Source organism: Corvus hawaiiensis, chromosome 4 (genome assembly GCF_020740725.1).
Source record: "Corvus hawaiiensis isolate bCorHaw1 chromosome 4, bCorHaw1.pri.cur, whole genome shotgun sequence".
Lineage (NCBI taxonomy): Eukaryota > Metazoa > Chordata > Aves > Passeriformes > Corvidae > Corvus > Corvus hawaiiensis.
Genome location: NC_063216.1, coordinates 79,393,181 through 79,411,928, shown reverse-complemented (window position 1 = coordinate 79,411,928; position 18,748 = coordinate 79,393,181). Strand labels below are relative to the sequence as shown.

General features: G+C 68.9%; 1 protein-coding gene across 3 annotated transcripts; it reads right to left on the bottom strand.

The window, feature by feature from the left end:
* Positions 1–263: 263 nt before the first annotated feature.
* On the bottom strand, positions 264–18,345 carry CPT1B (carnitine palmitoyltransferase 1B). 3 transcript variants are annotated; one of them, XM_048302307.1, is made up of 19 exons: positions 17,707–17,810; positions 16,247–16,409; positions 16,036–16,175; positions 15,541–15,712; positions 14,291–14,392; positions 14,071–14,208; positions 13,110–13,187; positions 12,919–13,026; positions 12,204–12,288; positions 11,924–12,119; positions 10,265–10,450; positions 8,734–8,839; positions 6,883–6,999; positions 6,397–6,561; positions 5,189–5,323; positions 3,924–4,076; positions 1,540–1,653; positions 1,203–1,295; positions 264–406 (listed from the first exon to the last, which is right to left on the bottom strand). In XM_048302307.1, exons 2-19 carry the CDS (start codon positions 16,385–16,387, stop codon positions 317–319), a joined length of 2,319 nt encoding a protein of 772 aa, XP_048158264.1. In that variant the 5' UTR covers positions 16,388–16,409; positions 17,707–17,810; the 3' UTR covers positions 264–316. The 3 variants fall into 3 exon arrangements, with proteins under 3 accessions (XP_048158264.1, XP_048158265.1, XP_048158266.1); XM_048302308.1 differs by having other exon boundaries at positions 16,247–16,414; positions 17,712–17,761; XM_048302309.1 differs by lacking the exons at positions 264–406; positions 1,203–1,295; positions 1,540–1,653; positions 3,924–4,076 and adding exons at positions 4,268–4,331; positions 4,409–4,479 and having other exon boundaries at positions 17,707–18,345.
* Positions 18,346–18,748: the final 403 nt, after the last annotated feature.

Here is an 18,748-nt window from a genome sequence, read left to right as displayed (position 1 = left end):
ATCAGCGGGACGGGCACGGATCAGCGGGACGGGCACGGATCACCGGGACGGGCACGGATCCCCGGGATCACCGCCCCAGCTTTTGATGCCCCCGTGGTGCCCTGGCCGGTGCCCACCGGGCCCCCCCCATGGACGCACCCCATGGACCCCCCGGGGGTCCCTGCCCGGCGCGGGGGTCCCGTGGCGGTGGCACAGCGGGGTCACACCAAGAGCCTTTATTGGCAGCAGGTCCAGGGCAGCGACCCCCGGCCCCGGCCGGAGCCCCCCGTGCCCCCGGTCAGTGCCCCCGGTCAGTGCCCCTGGTCAGTGCCCCCGGTCAGTGCCCGGCCGCGGGCGCGGCTTTGTCGAAGAGCCCCGCGATGTCCAGCATGGCCTGGCGGATGTTGCGGCCGAAACGCTGCGAGTCCTGCGGGCAGCACCCCTCAGAACCTACCCGGACCCCCCCAGGGTGGCACCCGCAGCCCCCCAGGTGGGATCCGCACCCCACAAGTGGGATCTGGGCACCCCCGAGCGGGATCCAATCCCCAAACTGGGATCCCGACACCCAAACTGGGATCCCGACCCCCCCAAACTGGGATCCCGGCCCCCCAAACTGGGATGCCGACCCCCCCGAACAGGACCCACCCCTCAGAGGGGGATCTGAACCCCTCCGGGTGGGACGTGGATCCCCAGAATGGGACATCTCCCCTCGAGAGAGGGACCCAACCCTCAGAGTGGGTTCTGGACCCACCCCCCAGCGGGACCCCACCCCCAGGATGGGACCTGCACCCCCCAGAGTGGGACCTGAACGCCCAAAGCGAGACCCGAACCCCCCATCCCCCCCCGGGGCACCCCCTGAGCTGTGGGACCCCAGCAGGGCCTGCACCCGAGTGGGGTGGGGTGGGGTGGGGGTCCCACAGGAGGGGACTGGGATGGATTTGGGGGCCCCACAGGAGGGGACTGGGATGGATTTGGGGGTCCCATAGAAAGGACAGGGGGGGACGGGATGCAGCAGGGTCAAGATCAGGGTCAGGGGCTGCCCCAGCCCCACAAGTGACCCCATAGATGACCCCACAGGTGACCCCATGGACAGCGACTGCAGCTCTGGGAGAGCCCCCAGCCCCGCCCCCTGCCCAGGGAGCCCCCCGTGCCCCCCGTGCCCCCCTCCCTCACCGCCCCCAGCCCCGCCCCCTGCCCGGGGAGCCCCCCAGGCCCCCCCTCACCGTCTCGGGGCTGGAGAACTTGCTGGACACGTGGAAGGTGATGAGGTTCTCCCCGGCGATGATGTAGGACACCCCATAACCATCGTCTGCCACCTGCGGGGGGGCGGGGGACGAGGGGCCATGGGGCACCTGGGGGCACCTGGGACCCACCGGGGGCACCCACCCGGGCTGTGGGGTTGGGGTGAACCCACCCGGGTCACCCGTGTGGGGCTGGGGGCTCCTGGTGTGGGGCACCCCCCTGCCCCAAAGCCCCGGGGGGGATGCGCTGCAGCCCCCCCCGGCCACGCCCGCACCCCGGTGCCCCCCCGGTGCCCTGCCGGTGCCCCCCGGCGCTTACGGGGCCGAAGCCGCCGCCGCTGGAGACGTGGTCGGGGAATTTGCTGAGGTCGAACATCTTGAGCTGCTGCTGCGGGGTCTGGCTGGTGGAGAGGCGCCAGGGCTCCGCCAGCACCTGTGGGGCCGCTCGCTGCACCCCATGGCTCCCCTCTGTGCCTCGGGGCACCCCTCTGCGCCCCACGGCACCGCACTGCGCCCCTCTGCGCCCCACGGCACCCCACGGCACCCCTCTGCGCCCCACGGCACCCCTCTGTGCCCCTCTGCGCCCCACGGCACCCCATGGCACCCCTCTGTGCCTCGGGGCACCCCTCTGCGCCCCACGGCACCGCACTGCGCCCCTCTGCGCCCCACGGCACCCCATGGCACCCCTCTGCGCCCCACGGCACCCCTCTGCGCCCCACGGCACCCCTCTGTGCCCCTCTGCGCCCCTCTGCGCCCCACGGCACCCCTCTGCGCCCCACGGCACCCCTCTGCGCCCCTCTGCGCCCCACGGCACTCCATGGCACCCCTCTGCGCCCCACGGCACCCCTCTGTGCCCCTCTGCGCCCCACGGCACCCCATGGCACCCCTCTGTGCCCACTGCGCCCCCCTGTGCCCACTGCGCCCCACGGCACCGCACTGCGCCCCACGGCACCCCTCTGTGCCCCACTGCACCCCCCTGTGCCCCACTGCGCCCCACGGCACCCCAGTGTGCCCCTGGGCACCCCATGGCACCCCACTGCACCCCACGGTACCCCACTGCACCCCAGAGCACCCTATTGCACCCCATGGCACCCCTCTGTGCCCCACTGCACCCCATGGCACCCCTCTGTGCCCCATTGCATCCCAGGGCACCCCACTGTGCCCCTCGGCACCCCAGAGCACCCCATGGCACCCCACTGCACCCTCTGTGCTCCAGGGCACCCCAGAGCACCCCAGAGCACCCCAGAGCACCCCATGGCACCCCATGGCACCCCACTGCACCCCTCGGCGCCCCACTGTGGCCCAGAGCACCCTATTGTGCCCCAGAGCATCCCACTGCACCCCATTACACCCCACTGCACCCTCTGTGCTCCAGGGCACCCCAGAGCACCCCATTACACCCCACTACACCCCACTGCACCCCATGGTACCCCATGGCACCCCATTGCACCCCAGAACACCCCATGGCTCCCCATTGCACCCCACGGCACCCCACTGTGCCCCAGAGCACCCTGTTGCGCCCCATGGCACCCCACTGCACCCCATGGCTCCCCAGAGCACCCCGGGGCACCCCGCTGTGCCCCAGGCCCAGAGTGGGACTCCCCGTGCGGTGACACCAAGGGGTGGGTGGCAGTTCCCCCTCGTACCCCTCTGTGCCCCCCGTGCTCCTCCGTGCCCCCCCGGGCTACCCCGGTGCCCTCCCCCGGTGCCCTTCCCCGTGCCACTCTGTGTCCTCCCGTGACCCCCTGTGCCCACTTGCCCGAGTCCCCCTCATGTCCCGCGTGCCCCGTGCCCTCCCGTGTCCCTGTCCCGTGCCCATCCCCCGTGCCCCTGTCCCGTGTCCCGTGTCCCTGTCCGTGTCCGTGCCCCCTGTCCCTGTCCCGTGTCCCTGTCCGTGCCCATCCCCCGTGTCCCTGTCCCGTGTCCCCGTCCGTGCCCCGTGTCCCTCTCCCGTGCCCCTGTCCCGTGCCCCGTGTCCCTGTCCGTGCCCCTCTCCCTTGTCCCTGTCCCGTGCCCATCCCCCGTGTCCCTCTCCCGTGTCCCTGTCCGTGCCCCTCCCCGTGTCCCTGTCCCGTGTCCCTGTCCCGTGCCCCTCCCTGTGCCCCTCTCCCGTGTCCCTGTCCCGTGCCCATCCCCCGTGTCCCTCTCCCGTGTCCCTGTCCGTGCCCATCCCCCGTGTCCCTCTCCCGTGTCCCTGTCCCGTGTCCCTGTCCCGTGTCCCTCTCCCGTGTCCCTGTCCCGTGTCCGTCTCCCGTGTCCCTGTCCCGTGCCCATCCCCCGTGTCCCTCTCCCGTGTCCCTGTCCGTGCCCATCCCCCGTGTCCCTGTCCCGTGTCCCTGTCCCGTGCCCCGTGTTCCTGTCCCGTGTCCCTCTCCCGTGTCCCTGTCCGTGCCCATCCCCCGTGTCCCTGTCCCGTGTCCCTGTCCCGTGTCCCTCTCCCGTGTCCCTGTCCCGTGCCCATCCCCCGTGTCCCTGTCCCGTGTCCCTGTCCCGTGTCCCTGTCCGTGCCCCTGTCCCGTGCCCATCCCCCGTGTCCCTGTCCCGTGTCCATGTCCCGTGTCCCTGTCCGTGCCCCTGTCCCGTGCCCCGTGTTCCTGTCCCGTGCCCATCCCCCGTGTCCCTGTCCCGTGTCCCTGTCCGTGCCCCTGTCCCGTGCCCCGTGCCCCTGTCCCGTGCCCCTGTCCCGTGTGGCCCCGCGCTGACCCTGGCCAGGAAGGGGCTCTGCGTGCCCAGGTACCGCGACATCAGGTAGAGGCAGAAGAGGTGGCGGTCGATGCCCGCGCCCGTCATGGCGAGGCGATAGAGCTGCTGGTGCTTCTCGGCCGCCGCCCTGAGCAGCCGCTGCCGCTCCGAGCGCTGGGGGACGGGGGGGAACCCTGAAATGAGCCCCAACTGCACCCCGAACTGCACCTGCACCCCGAACTGCACCCCAAACCTGCACCCCAAACCTGCACCCCGAGCTGCACCTTGAACAGCCGCTGCTGCTCCGAGCGCTGGGGGATGGGGATGAACCCCGAAATGAGCCCCAAAATGCACCCAAAACCTGCACCCCGAACTGCACCCTAAACCTGTACCCTGAACCTGTACCCTGAACTGCACCCCAAACTGCACCTTGAACAGCTGCTGCCGCTCCGAGCGCTGGGGGATGGGGATGAACCCCGAAATGAGCCCCAAAATGCACCCAAAACCTGCACCCCGAACTGCACCCCAAACCTGCACCCCAAACCTGCACCTTGAACAGCCGCTGCCGCTCCGAGCGCTGGGGGATGGGGATGAACCCCAAAATGTGCCCCAACTGCACCCCAAACTGCACCGGCACCCCGAACTGCACCCCAAACCTGCACCCCAAACTGCACCTCGAACAGCTGCTGCCGCTCTGAGCGCTGGGGAGGGGTCTGGGGGGGGCTGAGCCCCAACCTGACACCCCGACCCGCACCCCAACCAGGCACCCAGCACCCCGTGAGGGACGGGAAGCTCCGGGAGGGATGGGCACCCCCAGGAGGGATGGGCACCCCCGTGAAGGATGGGGACCACCCAGGAGAGATGAGAACATCCACGAGGGATGGGGACCCCCAGGAGGGATGGGCACCTCAAGGAGGGATGGGAATTCCTGTGAAGGATGGGGACCCCCAAGAGGGATGGGGACCCCCAGGAGGGATGGAAATTCCTGTGAAGGATGGGGACTCCCAGGATGGATGCGGACGCACAGGAGGGATGAGAACATCCATGAGGGATGGGGACCCCGAGGAGGGATGGGGACCCCGAGGAGGGATGGGAATTCCTGTGAAGGATGGGGACCCCCAGGAGGGATGGGCACCCCCAGGAGGGATGGCGAGCTCCCAAGGGATGGTGACCGCTGTGAATGGTGGGGTGTCCCAGCAGGGTGAGGACTTCCCGAGGGTGCGGTCACCGTGCCCGAGGGCAGGGCCGTTCCCGGGGGCCGGAGCCGCGTCCCCCGCCGCACTCACGCTCTGCCGGGGGTCGGCCATGCTGCGCACGAAGGCCGTGGCCTCGGACGTGCACGAGCGGACGGTCTCGGTGCGGCCCTCGCGGAACAGCCGCGTCATGGATGCCTCGTAGGTCAGGCAGAAAGAGCCCTTGTCCTGCGGGAGTGATGGATCGGGAAGGGTGGATCGGGGATGATGGGATGGCCCCGGCTCCATCCCGGGCCCTGGCGCTGTTCGCACCCCACCTCGCCCTGGCCGTGGCCCCGTCCCGGTCCCTGTACCCATCCCATCCTCGTATCATCCCTGGTCCTGCCCCATCCCATCCCCATCCCATCCCCAGCTCCATCCCATGCACACAGCACCCTACCCTATCCCATTCCCATTCCCATCCCCATCCCGTCGCCATCTCCATCCCGCTCCATCCCATCCTCATGCCATGCACACAGCACCCCACCCTATCCCATTCCCATCCCCATCCCATCCCCATCTCCATCCCGCTCCATCCCATGCACACGGCACCCTACCCTATCCCGATCCCATCCCCATCCCATCCCCATCCCATCCCCATCTCCATCCCGCTCCATCCCATGCACACAGCACCCTACCCTATCCCATCCCCATCCCATCCTCATCCCATCCCCATCTCCATCCCGCTCCATCCCATGCACACGGCACCCTACCCTATCCCGATCCCATCCCCATCCCATCCCCATCCCATCCCCATCTCCATCCCGCTCCATCCCATGCACACAGCACCCTACCCTATCCCATCCCCATCCCATCCTCATCCCATCCCCATCTCCATCCCGCTCCATCCCATGCACACGGCACCCTACCCTATCCCGATCCCATCCCCATCCCATCCCCATCCCATCCCCATCTCCATCCCGCTCCATCCCATGCACACGGCACCCTACCCTATCCCATCCCCATCCCATCCTCATCCCATCCCCATCTCCATCCCGCTCCATCCCGCTCCCCGAAGCACACGGCACCCTAACCTATCCCATTCCCATTCCCATCCCCATCCCATCCTCATCCCATCCCCATCTCCATCCTGCTCCATCCCATCCTCATCCCATGCACACGGCACCCTACCCTAGCCCATTCCCACCCCTATCCCATTCCCATCCTGTCCCACCCCACCCCAGCCCGGCCCCGTTCCCATCCTGTCCCACCCCACCCCAGCCCGGCCCCGTTCCCGTCCCGTGCCCGCTCTCGGGGCTCACGCGGAAGTGGGCGAGCTGCAGGGCGATCTGGATGAAGGCGTCGGGGCTGGTGCGGCAGCGCTTGATGAGCCCCTTGCCGAAGGTGGAGAACGGGAAGCAGCAGAAATCCACGTCCTCAGCCAGCGCCCGCGCCACCCGCAGCGACGCCTCGATGGCCGCCACGGCCTGGGGACAGCGCACGGCATGGCACGGCATGGCACCGTCACCTGTGCCCTCACCTGCGCCCACACCTGTGCCACCCGCAGCGACGCCTCGATGGCCCCGACACCCTGGGGACACCGCATGGCACGGCACGGCATGGCATGGCAACCTCACCTGTGCCCTCACCTGCGCCCACGCCTGTGCCCACGCCACCCGCAGTGACCCCTTGATAGCTGTGACACCCTGGGGACACCGCACGGCACGGCATGGCACGGCACGGTCACCCGTGGCTGTCCCCAGCCCTGTGCCCAGCCCTGTGCCCAGCCCGGCCCGCCTGTCACCCACCTCGGGGGGGATGTCCCACCGCAGGCGCTGGGGGGGGCCCAGCTGCCGGTTGGGGTCCCCCTTGCAGTGCCCCCCCTCGGTGTAGCCCAGCTGGAACTTGTCCGTCGCCAGCGTGAACTGGGGGGGGGGGGGGGGGGGGGGGGGGACAGGGGACATTGGGGCGAGGGTAGCGACCCCCGGGGCCCCAAAACCCCCAGAGCCCCAATTCCGTGACTCCCCCAGACCCCAAATCCCCAGGACCCTCAACCCCCCAATTCCATGGCTCCCCCAGACCCCAAATCCCCAGGACCCTCAACCCCCCAATTCCATGACCCCCCCCTACCCCTTGGCCCCCCAAACCCCTAAACCCCCTGGCTCCCCAACCCCCCAGTTCCATGGTTCCCGGACCTCAAATTCCACAACCCCCCCGAACCCCCAAGCCCCTCGGCCTCCAATTCCATGACTCCCCAACCCCAAATCCCCCGACCCCCAATTCCCTGGCCCCCCCAGACCCCTAATTCCATGACCCCACCACTCCTGGGCTCCCCCAACCCCAAATCCCCAAGACCCCATAGCCCCCGATTCCATGGCCCCCCAATTCCCCCCCTGAACACCCCCAGCCCCCCAATTCCAAGCCCCCATGGCCCCCCCCAGAATCCCGAGTCCCCCTGAGCCCTCCCCATTCACCCCCCTCACCCCACATCCCCCAGCAGAGGGGTCCCAAATGGGGGTGCCCAAGTGGGGGTCCCCAGTCTTGGGGTGCCCCATAGGGGTCCCCAGCTGAGGTTCCCAAACTGGGGGTGCCCAAGTGGGGGTCCCCAGCCCGGGCATCCCCAGCCCTAAGGGTGCCCCATGGGGGTGTCCCCACCCTAAGGGTGCCCCATGGCGATGTCCCCACCCTAAGGGTGCCCCATGGCGATGTCCCCTCCCCGGGGGTGCCCCATGGCGATGTCCCCACCCCGGGGTGCCCCATGGGGGTGTCCCCACCCCGGGGGTGCCCCATGGCGATGTCCCCACCCTAAGGGTGCCCCATGGCGATGTCCCCACCCCGGAGGTGCCCCATGGCGATGTCCCCGCCCTAAGGGTGCCCCATGGCGATGTCCCCACCCCGGAGGTGCCCCATGGCGATGTCCCTGCCCCAAGGGTGCCCCATGGCGATGTCCCCACCCTAAGGGTGCCCCATGGGGGTGTCCCCACCCCGGGGTGCCCCATGGGGGTGTCCCCGCCCCAGGGGTGCCCCATGGCGATGTCCCCGCCCTAAGGGTGCCCCATGGCGATGTCCCCTCCCCGGGGGTGCCCCATGGCGATGTCCCCACCCCGGGGTGCCCCATGGGGGTGTCCCCACCCCGGGGGTGCCCCATGGCGATGTCCCCACCCTAAGGGTGCCCCATGGCGATGTCCCCACCCCGGAGGTGCCCCATGGCGATGTCCCCGCCCTAAGGGTGCCCCATGGCGATGTCCCCACCCCGGGGTGCCCCATGGGGGTGTCCCCACCCTAAGGGTGCCCCATGGCGATGTCCCCACCCCGGAGGTGCCCCATGGCGATGTCCCCACCCCGGGGTGCCCCATGGGGGTGTCCCCACCCCGGGGGTGCCCCATGGCGATGTCCCCGCCCCAGGGGTGCCCCATGGGGGTGTCCCCACCCTAAGGGTGCCCCATGGCGATGTCCCCTCCCCGGAGGTGCCCCATGGCGATGTCCCCGCCCCAGGGATGCCCCATGGCGATGTCCCCACCCTAAGGGTGCCCCATGGGGGTGTCCCCGCCCCAGGGGTGCCCCATGGCGATGTCCCCACCCCGGAGGTGCCCCATGGCGATGTCCCCACCCCAGGGATGCCCCATGGCGATGTCCCCGCCCCGGGGTGCCCCCGGTACCTCCCAGAGGTGCCCCACGATGGGGGCGTCGGCCCAGGAGTGCTCGGCGTTGGCACCGACCTTGCCGTTCTTGTAGACCACCAGCGTGAAGGACTTGTCGAACCAGCTGGGGGGCGGCACGGGGGGTTCGGGGCGCTTGGGGGGCACTGGGGGGCACTGGGGGGCAGAGGGTACCGGGGGCGGGAGGGCAGGGGGCACTGGGGGGGGATTTGGGGGGCTGGCAGGGGAGGGGGAGGGGGTTGAGGGGGCAGGTGGGGCCTTTAGGGGGGAGGTTGGGGATTTTGGGGGATATTGGGGGATGTGGGAGGGGTTTGGGGTGCTGGGTTGGGGACTTTGGGGGATCTGGGAGAGTTTTGGGGTGCTGGGTTGGGGACTTTGGGGGATGTGGGAGGGGTTTGGGGCACTGGGTTGGGGGTTTTGGGGGATATTGGGGGATGTGGGAGGGGTTTGGGGCACTGGGTTGGGGGTTTTGGGGGATATTGGGGGATGTGGGAGGGGTTTGGGGCACTGGGTTGGGGATTTTGGGAGATATTGGGGGATGTGGGAGGGGTTTGGGGTACCCACTGGTCGTAGGAGTGGCCGTGAAGCAGGGACTGGGCTGGGTGGGGGTTTTGGGATGTTTTTGGGGGTTTTGGGGTGCGGGGGCGCGGTTCAGAGGTTTCGGGGTGCTTTGGGGTGCTTTGGGGTGTTTTGGGGCGCTTTGGGGGTTTTGGGGTGCTTTGGGGTGTTTTAGGGTGCTTTGGGGCGCTCACCGGTCGTAGCAGCGGCCGTGCAGCAGGGACTGGGTTGGGTGGGGGTTTTGGGGTGCTTTGGGGCGTTTTGGGGTGCTTTGGGGTGTTCTGGGGTGCTTTGGGGCGCTTTGGGGCGCTCACCGGCCGTAGCAGCGGCCGTGCAGCAGGGACTGGGCTGGGTGGGGGTTTGGGAGTCTGGGGGTGTCTGTGGGTGCTGGGGGGAAGGTTTTGGGGTCCGGGGGGGTTTTGGGGCGCGCACCGGTCGTAGCAGCGGCCCGTGCAGCAGGGACTGGGCTGGGCGGGGATTTTGGGGTGCTTTGGGGTGCTTTGGGGTGCTTTGGGGCGCCCACCGGCCGTAGCAGCGGCCGTGCAGCAGGGACTGGGCTGGGTGGGGATTTTGGGGTGCTTTGGGGTGCTTTGGGGTGCTTTGGGGCGCTCACCGGTCGTAGCAGCGGCCGTGCAGCAGGGACTGGGCTGGGCGGGGATTTTGGGGTGTTTTGGGGTGCTTTGGGGTGCTTTGGGGCGCTCACCGGTCGTAGCAGCGGCCGTGCAGCAGGGACTGGGCTGGGTGGGGATTTTGGGGTGCTTTGGGGTGCTTTGGGGTGCTTTGGGGCGCTCACCGGTCGTAGCAGCGGCCGTGCAGCAGGGACTGGGCTGGGTGGGGATTTTGGGGTGCTTTGGGGTGCTTTGGGGTGCTTTGGGGCGCTCACCGGTCGTAGCAGCGGCCGTGCAGCAGGGACTGGGTTGGGTGGGGATTTTGGGGTGCTTTGGGGTGCTTTGGGGTGCTTTGGGGCGCTCACCGGTCGTAGCAGCGGCCGTGCAGCAGGGACTTGGCGTAGGCGTCCATGCAGCCGGGCCGCGCGGGCTCGTGGCCGTGCTCGTCCTCGTCCAGCGTCAGGAAGAAGGCCGCGCGCTCGATGGCGTCCAGGGCCACCTTGTTGGGGCCCCGGCTGAAGAACCGCGCCCGCGCCTCGGCCCACGGCACCCTGGGCACCTTCGGTCAGCGTGGGGGGCACCCGGCACCCCCAGACCCCACAAGGGCCCCACGGGTGGCACCGGAGCCATCGGTGGCCCCCCCGAACCCCGCAGCCATGGGGGACCCCAGGGTGCGTCCCTGTGCCCGCTGGGGACAGGACACCCTCAGGACCCAGCGGCCCCAGTGCTCCCAGGGCTGCCGGGTGGCCAGGGTGTCCAGTATTCCCAGTATGGCCATTGCTCCCAGAGTTCCCAGGTGCCTGGTGTTTCCAGTGTGCCCAGTATCCCCAGTATCCCCATTATTCCCAGTGTTCCCAGAAGTCCCAGGTGCCCAGTGTCTCCAGCATCCCCAGTATCCCCATTATTCCCAGTATGGCCATTCCATGTGTTCCTGGAGTTCCCAGGTGCCCAGTGTTTCCAGTATTCCCAGTATCCCCATTATCACCATTATCCTCGGTGTTCCTGGAGTTCTCAGGTGCCCAGTATCCCCAGTACGGCCATTGCTCCTGTTATTCCCTGTGTTCCCAGGGGCCCAGTGTCTCCAGTATCCCCAGTATCCCCATTATTCCCAGAAGTCCCAGGTGCCCAGTGTCTCCAGTACTCCCAGTATCCCCATTATTCCCATTATCCTCGGTGTTCCCGGAGTTCCCAGGTGCCCAGTATCCCCAGTATTCCCAGTATGGCCATTTCCTGTGTTTCCGGAGTTCCCAGGGGCCCAGTGTCACCAGTAATCCCAGTATCCCCATTATTCCCATTGGTCCCGGTGTTCCTGGAGTTCTCAGGTGCCCAGTATCCCCAGTATTCCCAGTATGGCCATTCCCTGTGTTCCCAGAGTTCCCAGGTGCCCAGTGTTTCCAGTATTCCCAGTATCCCCATTATTCCCATTATTCCCATTATCCTCTGTGTTCCTGGAGCTCCCAGGTGCCCATCATCCCCATTACTCCCAGAGTTCCCAGTGTCTCCAGTATCCCCAGTATCCCCATCATTCCTGGCACTCCCAGGTGCCCACCATCCCCATCACTCCCATTACTCCCGGAGTTCCTGGGTGCCCAGTATCCCCAGTATCCCCATTATTCCCAGAGCTCCCAGGTGCCCACCATCCCCATCATTCTCGGAGTTCCCAGTAACCCCAGTATCCCCATCATCCCCATTATTCCCCCAGTTCCCAGGCGCCCACCATCCCCATTATTCCTGGAGTTCCCAGTAACCCCAGTATCCCCATCATCCCCATCATTCCTGCAGTTCCCAGGCACCCACCATCCCCATTATTCCTGGAGTTCCCAGTAACCCCAGTATCCCCAGGATCCCCATCATTCCCAGAGTTCCCAGGCGCCCACCATCCCCATCATCCCCATTACTCCCGGAGTTCCCAGTAACCCCAGTAACCCCAGTATCCCCAGTATCCCCATCATTCCCGCAGTTCCCAGGCGCCCACCATCCCCATTACTCCCAGCATTCCCAGTACCCCCCCCCCCCCTCCCCACCTGTCCCCGGCCGTGAGCGCCGCCAGCCGCTCCTCCCCGGCCTGGGGGGGCGAGGGGTCATCCAGGATCCTCTGGAATTGCATCTCCAGGTCGGCGGGGGTCAGCAGCTGCCCGCCGTGGTAGAACCACACCTTGTAGTAGCGGCCCTTGTGGTACACGGCCAGGTGCTTGCTGTTCGCCAGGTGCAGCAGCGTGTCTGGGGGGCACCGGGGGGGTCACGGCGGCGGGGACCCCCGGCGTGGCCCCCCGGCAGCGGGGTCACCTCCCCGCCGCCCCGTACCCGTCTCTTTTCCCGGGATGCGGGTGGTGTTGAACATCCGCTCCGACTGGTATGAGCACATGGGGACAACGCCCAGCGCCATCATCTGGGGGGGGGGGAGATGGGGAGGGGGTCTGTGTCCCCATCTCTGTCCCTACAACCACCCCAATCCGGCCCCCCGCCAGCCCCACGGGGACACCCCGCGGGTTCTGTCCCACTGAGCTCTCCCTGCTCTCCCAGAACCCCCAAAATCCACGGGACTCCCCCCCCCCCCCCCCCCCCCCCCCCAAGAGCCCTCAGCCCCACGGGGGACCCCCAGGATCCCAAACCCCACGGGAACCCCCCCAAACCCATGGAACCCCCACAGCTCCCTCAGCCCCACGGGACCCCCAGGACCCCCAACCCCATGGGACCACCCAGACCTCTCAGCCCCCTCAGCCCCATGGGACCCTCAGGATCCCCAAACCCATGGGACCCCCCCAAACCCATGGAACCCCCGTAGCTCCCTCAGCCCCACGGGACCCCCAGGACCTTCCAGTCCCACGGGACCCCCCAGACCTCTCAGCCCCCCCATCCCCGTGGGATCTCCTGGACCCCCCAAACCCCCTCCCCGGGGGGCTCTCCCCCCTGTCCGGCTGCTGCCCGCACAGCAGGACCACGTTCACCCCACTCCCCCCGGGACCCCCAGCCCCATGAGAAGCCCCTGGACCCCCCCGGCCCCCCCAAACCCCCTCACCGGGGGGATCTCGCCCCGGTCCAGCCGCCGCCGGTAGAGCAGGATCGAGTGCACCACGTTGGCCGCCCGCGCAGCCTGGATGGGGCTGGGGATCACGTACAGGAAATCCTGGCCACAGGGACAGGGGACGTGTCGCGGGTGATGCCGCGGGGTCCCCGGGGGGGTTTGGGGGTCCCCCACCACCCCCTTACCATGGCGTAGTAGTTGCTGTTGACCATGAGGGGGCTGCGGCCGCGCAGGTAAACGTACTCCTCCCACCAGTCACTGACCTGCGGGGACGGGGACGGGGACGGGGACGGGGACAGGGGACGGGGACAGGGACGGGGGATGGGGACAGGGACGGGGACAGGGGACGGGGACGGGGACAGAGGATGGGGACGGGGACAGGGACGGGGACGGGGACAGGGGACAGGAGACAGGGGACGGGGACGGGGACAGGGAATGGGGACGGGGACGGGGACAGGGAATGGGGACGGGGAACAGGGGATGGGGACGGGGAACAGGGGACGGGGACAGGGGATGGGGACGGGGACAGGGGGAGGAAGAGAGCACAGGGACGGGGATGGAGATAGGGAACAGGGAAAAGCGACCGGGAGGGGGACATGGGATAGGGGACAGGGATGGGGACAGGGACAGGAAAAGGGGACAGGGATGGGGACAGGGACAAGGAAGGGGCACACGGGCAGGAACAGGAATGGAGACAAGGAACGGGGACAGGAGACAGGGATGAGGGGCAGGGATAGGGGACAAGTGAAAGGAACGGGAGTGGGGATGGGGACAGGGATAGGAAGAGGGGACAGGAATGGGGTCAGGGAGAGGGGACAGGGACAAGGACAGGAGACAGGAGGAGGAGACAAGGACAGGGATGGGGACAGGGAACAGAAATGGGCGACAGGGACAAGGGTTAGGAGTCAGGGACAAGGACAGGAGACAGGGAGAAGGGATAGGTGAAAGGGACAGCAATAGGGATGGGGACAGGAGACAGGGACAGTGGCAGGGGTACAGAACCCCCTGTCCCTACTGCTCCAGCCAGGACACCCAGGAGATCCCAAATCCCTCCCCATGCTGCCGGGGGGGGGACACCAGTTCCAAGGCCACCACCCCAAGGGCTGCGGGGGGTCCCCGCTGTGCCCCGGGTGACCCCACACTCACGTAGTTGGTTGTCCACCAGGATTTGAGGCGCAGGTACCGCTGGAGCCGCGGCGCCGTCTTCTCCTGGAACTCCTTGGCCAGCACCTCCATCTCCCGGTATTTCTCGTCGTCCAGGAGCGGCCGCACCGACTCCAGGTACTGCGGGGAGGGGACACGGCGTGTCCTGTCCCTGTCCCTGTCACCCCCCGGGGACCCCCCCAGCTCCACGGGGATGGCGTACCCGGGCAACGGTGGCTTTCACGGGGGGCACGGGCAGCTTGGGGAGGGAGCTCTGGAAGCTGTAGAGGAGGGGCTTGCGGATGGACATGATCTTCATCACCGCCTGGGGGGGGAGGAGGAGGAGGAGGGATGGATCCCACGGATCTCAAAGAACTCCGAGCACCCTCAGCTCCCAAAGCTCCAGCAGCACCCACAACTCCCATGGCATCCACGGCTCCCATGGCACTCAAAACTCCCACGGCTCCCATGGCTCCCACAGCTCTCAAAGCTCCCATGGCGCTCACAGCTCCCACGGCATCCACGGCATTCAAAGTCCCTACAACTCCCATGGCCCCCAAGGCTCCCACAGCTCCCAAAGCTCCCACAGCTCCCACAGCTCTGATGGAACTCATGTCTCCAAAAGCTTCCACAGCTCCCACAGCTCCCAAGGCTCCCACAGCTCCCAAAGCTCCCACAGCTCCCAAAGCTCCCACAGCTCTGATAGAACTCATGCCTCCAAAAGCTTCCAAAGCTCCCACATCTCGCAAGGCTCCCAGAGCTCCCAAAGCTCCCACAGCTCCCAAAGTTCCTACAACTCCCAAAGCTCCCACAGCTCCCAAGACTCCCACAGCTCCTGAAGCTCCCACATCTCCCAAGGCTCCCACAGCTCCCACAGCTCCCGAAGCTCCCACAGCTCCCACAGCTCCCACAGCTCCCACAGCTCCCGAAGCTCCCAAAGCTCCCAAAGCTCCCACAGCTCCCGAAGCTCCCACAGCTCCCAAAGCTCCCAAAGCTCCCAAGTCTCCTACAACTCCCAAAGCTCCCACAGCTCCCAAAGCTCCCAAGGCTCCCACAGCTCCCAAAGCTCCCGAAGCTCCCACAGCTCCCAAAGTTCCCACAGCTCCCAAAGCTCCCGAAGCTCCCAAAGCTCCCAAAGTTCCCACAGCTCCCAAAGCTCCCGAAGCTCCCAAAGCTCCCGAGGCTCCCAAAGCTCCCGAAGCTCCCACAGCTCCCAAAGCTCCCACAGCTCCCAAAGCTCCCAAAGCTCCCAAAGTTCCCACAGCTCCCAAAGCTCCCAAAGCTCCCACAGCTCCCAAAGCTCCCGAAGCTCCCACAGCTCCCAAAGCTCCCACAGCTCCCAAAGCTCCCACGGCTCCCAAAGCTCCTGAGGCTCCCACATCTCCCAAAGCACCCATGGCCTCCACACCCCCATCTCCCGAGGCTCCCACAGCCCCCACACGTCCCCGTGCCCCCTGCGCGGGTGCCACTCACCACCCAGAGGCGGGTGCTACGGCTCATGTGTCCGTGGGGCTCGAACATCCACCCGTGGTAGGACAGCAGCAGCCGGAGCACCCTCCGGAAGAGCAGCACGGCCGCCAGCCACGCCCCCGTGGAGAACAGCACCGTGCTGACCACGGTCTGGGCCTGGGGGGTCAGCGCCTCGCTGGGGACACACGGGGGGGACACGGCGTGAGGGGTGCGGGATGGGAGGAATGGGATCCCCAGAGATGTCCCCAGGTGGGGCTGTCCCCATGGAGCGTGACCCCCAGGCGACATCCCCACGGATGTGTAGGGTGGGACCCCCAGGGTTGCCACAGGTGCCCGTGGCCACGCTGGGGTTTGGTGTCTCTCCACGGGACAGCGCAGGTGGGGCTGTGGGGCTTGTCTCCGCAGCAGGAGGTGGCCGGTGGCCCATCCCCGTGCTGTGGGACCGCTGCCCACAGGTGGGCCCATCCCGGAGGCCGGGGCCGTGTCGCCAGCGCTCACCTGCGGGGCAGGCAGTGCTGGATGCGGGCGATGAGCCCCAGGGATGGATCCACCTGGCAGTAGCAGGAGCCGGCGGTGGCCATCACCACCACCATCCAGCTGGAGGGCGACGCGGGGTACACGCCGCTCAGGAAGCTGTTCTGTGGGCACAGCGGGGTCAGCGGGGTGCCAGGGGGCCGGCAGGGGAGGGGACGGAGGTGGCCGAGCCCACCTTGGCGCGGACCAAGCGTTTTTTCCACGAGTGGACGGCGGCCAGGTAGAGCTGGCGCACGGCCTCGCGGCTCAGGTGGAAGTCCAAGCCCTCGGGGGTGACCGTGAACTGGAAGGCCACGGCCTGGTGAGCCTCCGCCATCCTGGCGACCTGCCGGTGGCACCTGCGGGGGGACACCGGGGCGATGGGCACGGGGACGGCCACCCCCGGAAAGCGCTGCCCGGGATGGACGGGGGACCCCGGGAGGGCGGCACAGGGAGGGGGCAGTGGGTGCCCCTCCCCCGGTGTCACCCGGGGGCGGTGCCGGCCCGGCGGAGGCCGCGGGAGCTCCCAGCCCGTGCCACGGCGGTGTCACCGCGGCGTCACATGGCGCTGGCCCGGTGCCCACTGAGGGAAGGGTCAGCGCTGTCACCACGGCCAGCGCCGGCCGCAGAGGGGACATCGGCGAGGACACCCCAGCCCCAGCAGCTGCCCCCGCACGTGGCACACGCTGTCCCCTGCCCTGGCACACGCTGTCCCCGGTGTCCCCTGCGGGAACGCGGGAGAGGCGGCACGGACACAGCCGGGGGTCCCCGGGCTGCCGCAAAGCCACGGTGTCACCACGGGGCTGGCAGAGCCGGGGGTCCCTGGGAACCCCCTGCCCCCGCTCCGGGGGTGGCCCACGGCTCTGGGATCCCCCCAGGGTGGGCACAGCCAGTGCCAAGCCCACGGGGGCTGCGGAGCCCCGGCCTCGGGTGGGAGTGAGGGTGGGAGTGACCTTCCCGTGCCCAACACGGGGGACCTCAGGGGGGCCTTTCCCACGGGTGGCCTTGGGCTGAGGGTGACGGCCACGGCTTGGCAGGACTCGATCACAGCGGGCTTGTGGTGCCCGCTGCACCTCGTGGCATCACCCCACTGCGCCCCACGGCACCCCACTGCGTCACTCGGCCTGGCATGGCACCGATGGCACGGCACGGCTCGGCACACCGGGGCGTTAACCCACATCCCCACCCGTGTGTGCCATCACCCTGCGGGGCGCATCTTGGCGTGGCACCGTGGCACCGTGGCACCGTGGCACGGCTGGCACAGCCCGGCCCGGCACTGCCCATCCCGTCCTTGCCCAGCCCATCCCTCAGGCCGTGCCCCCGCACCCCCGCGTGTCCCTCCCCCGGGTGGCTCCGTCCCCCGCGGACACTCCCCCGGTGCCCCCCCGCTGTCCCGCCCCGCCCAAGGTCACCGCGGCTCCAGGGCCGGCACCCCCGAGGGGACGCCCGGAGGGGACCCCCGGTCTCGCGGCGGGGCGGGGGGCGCGGGGGTCGCTCCCCACGGACGCGCGTGGGACCCGGCACCGGGGGCGACGCGACGGGGAGGGACGGGGGGGGGTTCCCGGTAGCGGGGGTGCCCCAGCGCTCCCCGCCCCGCCGCGTGGCCGGGGGTCCCCCCGGGGATCCCCGTGCGCGCCCCCTCCCCAGCCCCGGTACCTGCGTGGGGGGCGCGGGGGCGGCGGCTCCGCGGGACGGCAGCTCCTGCGGCCCCGGCAGCCGCCAGCCGGTAACCGGACACCGGCGGCGGGCGGGCCCCGAGTGGCAGCGGCGCCGCTCCGCCCCCGGGGGGACCGCGACACCGGGGGGGACCCCGACAGACCGGGACGGGCGGCGGCATCCCCGGGACAGGGCCCGCGACATCCCGGGGGGACCCAGATCCCGGGGCGGGACTCGGATCCCGGGATACGGAGCGGTATCCCGGGGGAAAGCGACATCCCGGGACAGGACCGGCCAGCCCGGGCCGGGGGACACCGACGTGTCGGGACAAGGACCGGCCACCCCCGGACAGGGATCCCGACATCCCCGGGGGTCCCACATCCCGCACGGGACCGGCAATCCCGGGGGGTTCCCATCCCGGGACAGGGATCGACATCCCGGGCCGGATCGGGCATCCCCGGGAGTGGGGGGACACCGACACCCCGCGCCAAGGAGCGTCACCCCGCGGGGACACCGGGGACACCATCACCCCCCGTCATCCCGGGGGAGAGTGGCATTCCCGGGAGGATCCCGACATCCTCGGGGGGATCCACATCCCGGGACAAGGACCCGCATCAGGGACAGGGACACGGACCCGGGACAGGGACCCGCATCAGGGACAGGGACATGGACCCGGGACAGCGACACGGACCCGGGACAGGGACAGGGACACGGACCCGCATCAGGGACAGGGACACGGACCCGGGACAGCGACACGGACCCGGGACAATGAGACGGATCCGGGACAGGGACACGGACCCGGGACAATGAGACGGATCCGGGACAGGGACACGGACCCGGGACAGCGACACGGAGCCGGGACAGCGACACACAGCCAGGACAGGGACACACATCCCCGGGACAGGGACCCGCATCAGGGACAGGGACAGGGACATGGACCCGGGACAGGGACACAGACCCGGGACAGGGACACGGACCCGGGACAGGGACACGGACCCGGGACAGGGACAGGGACACGGACCCGGGACAGCGACACGGACCC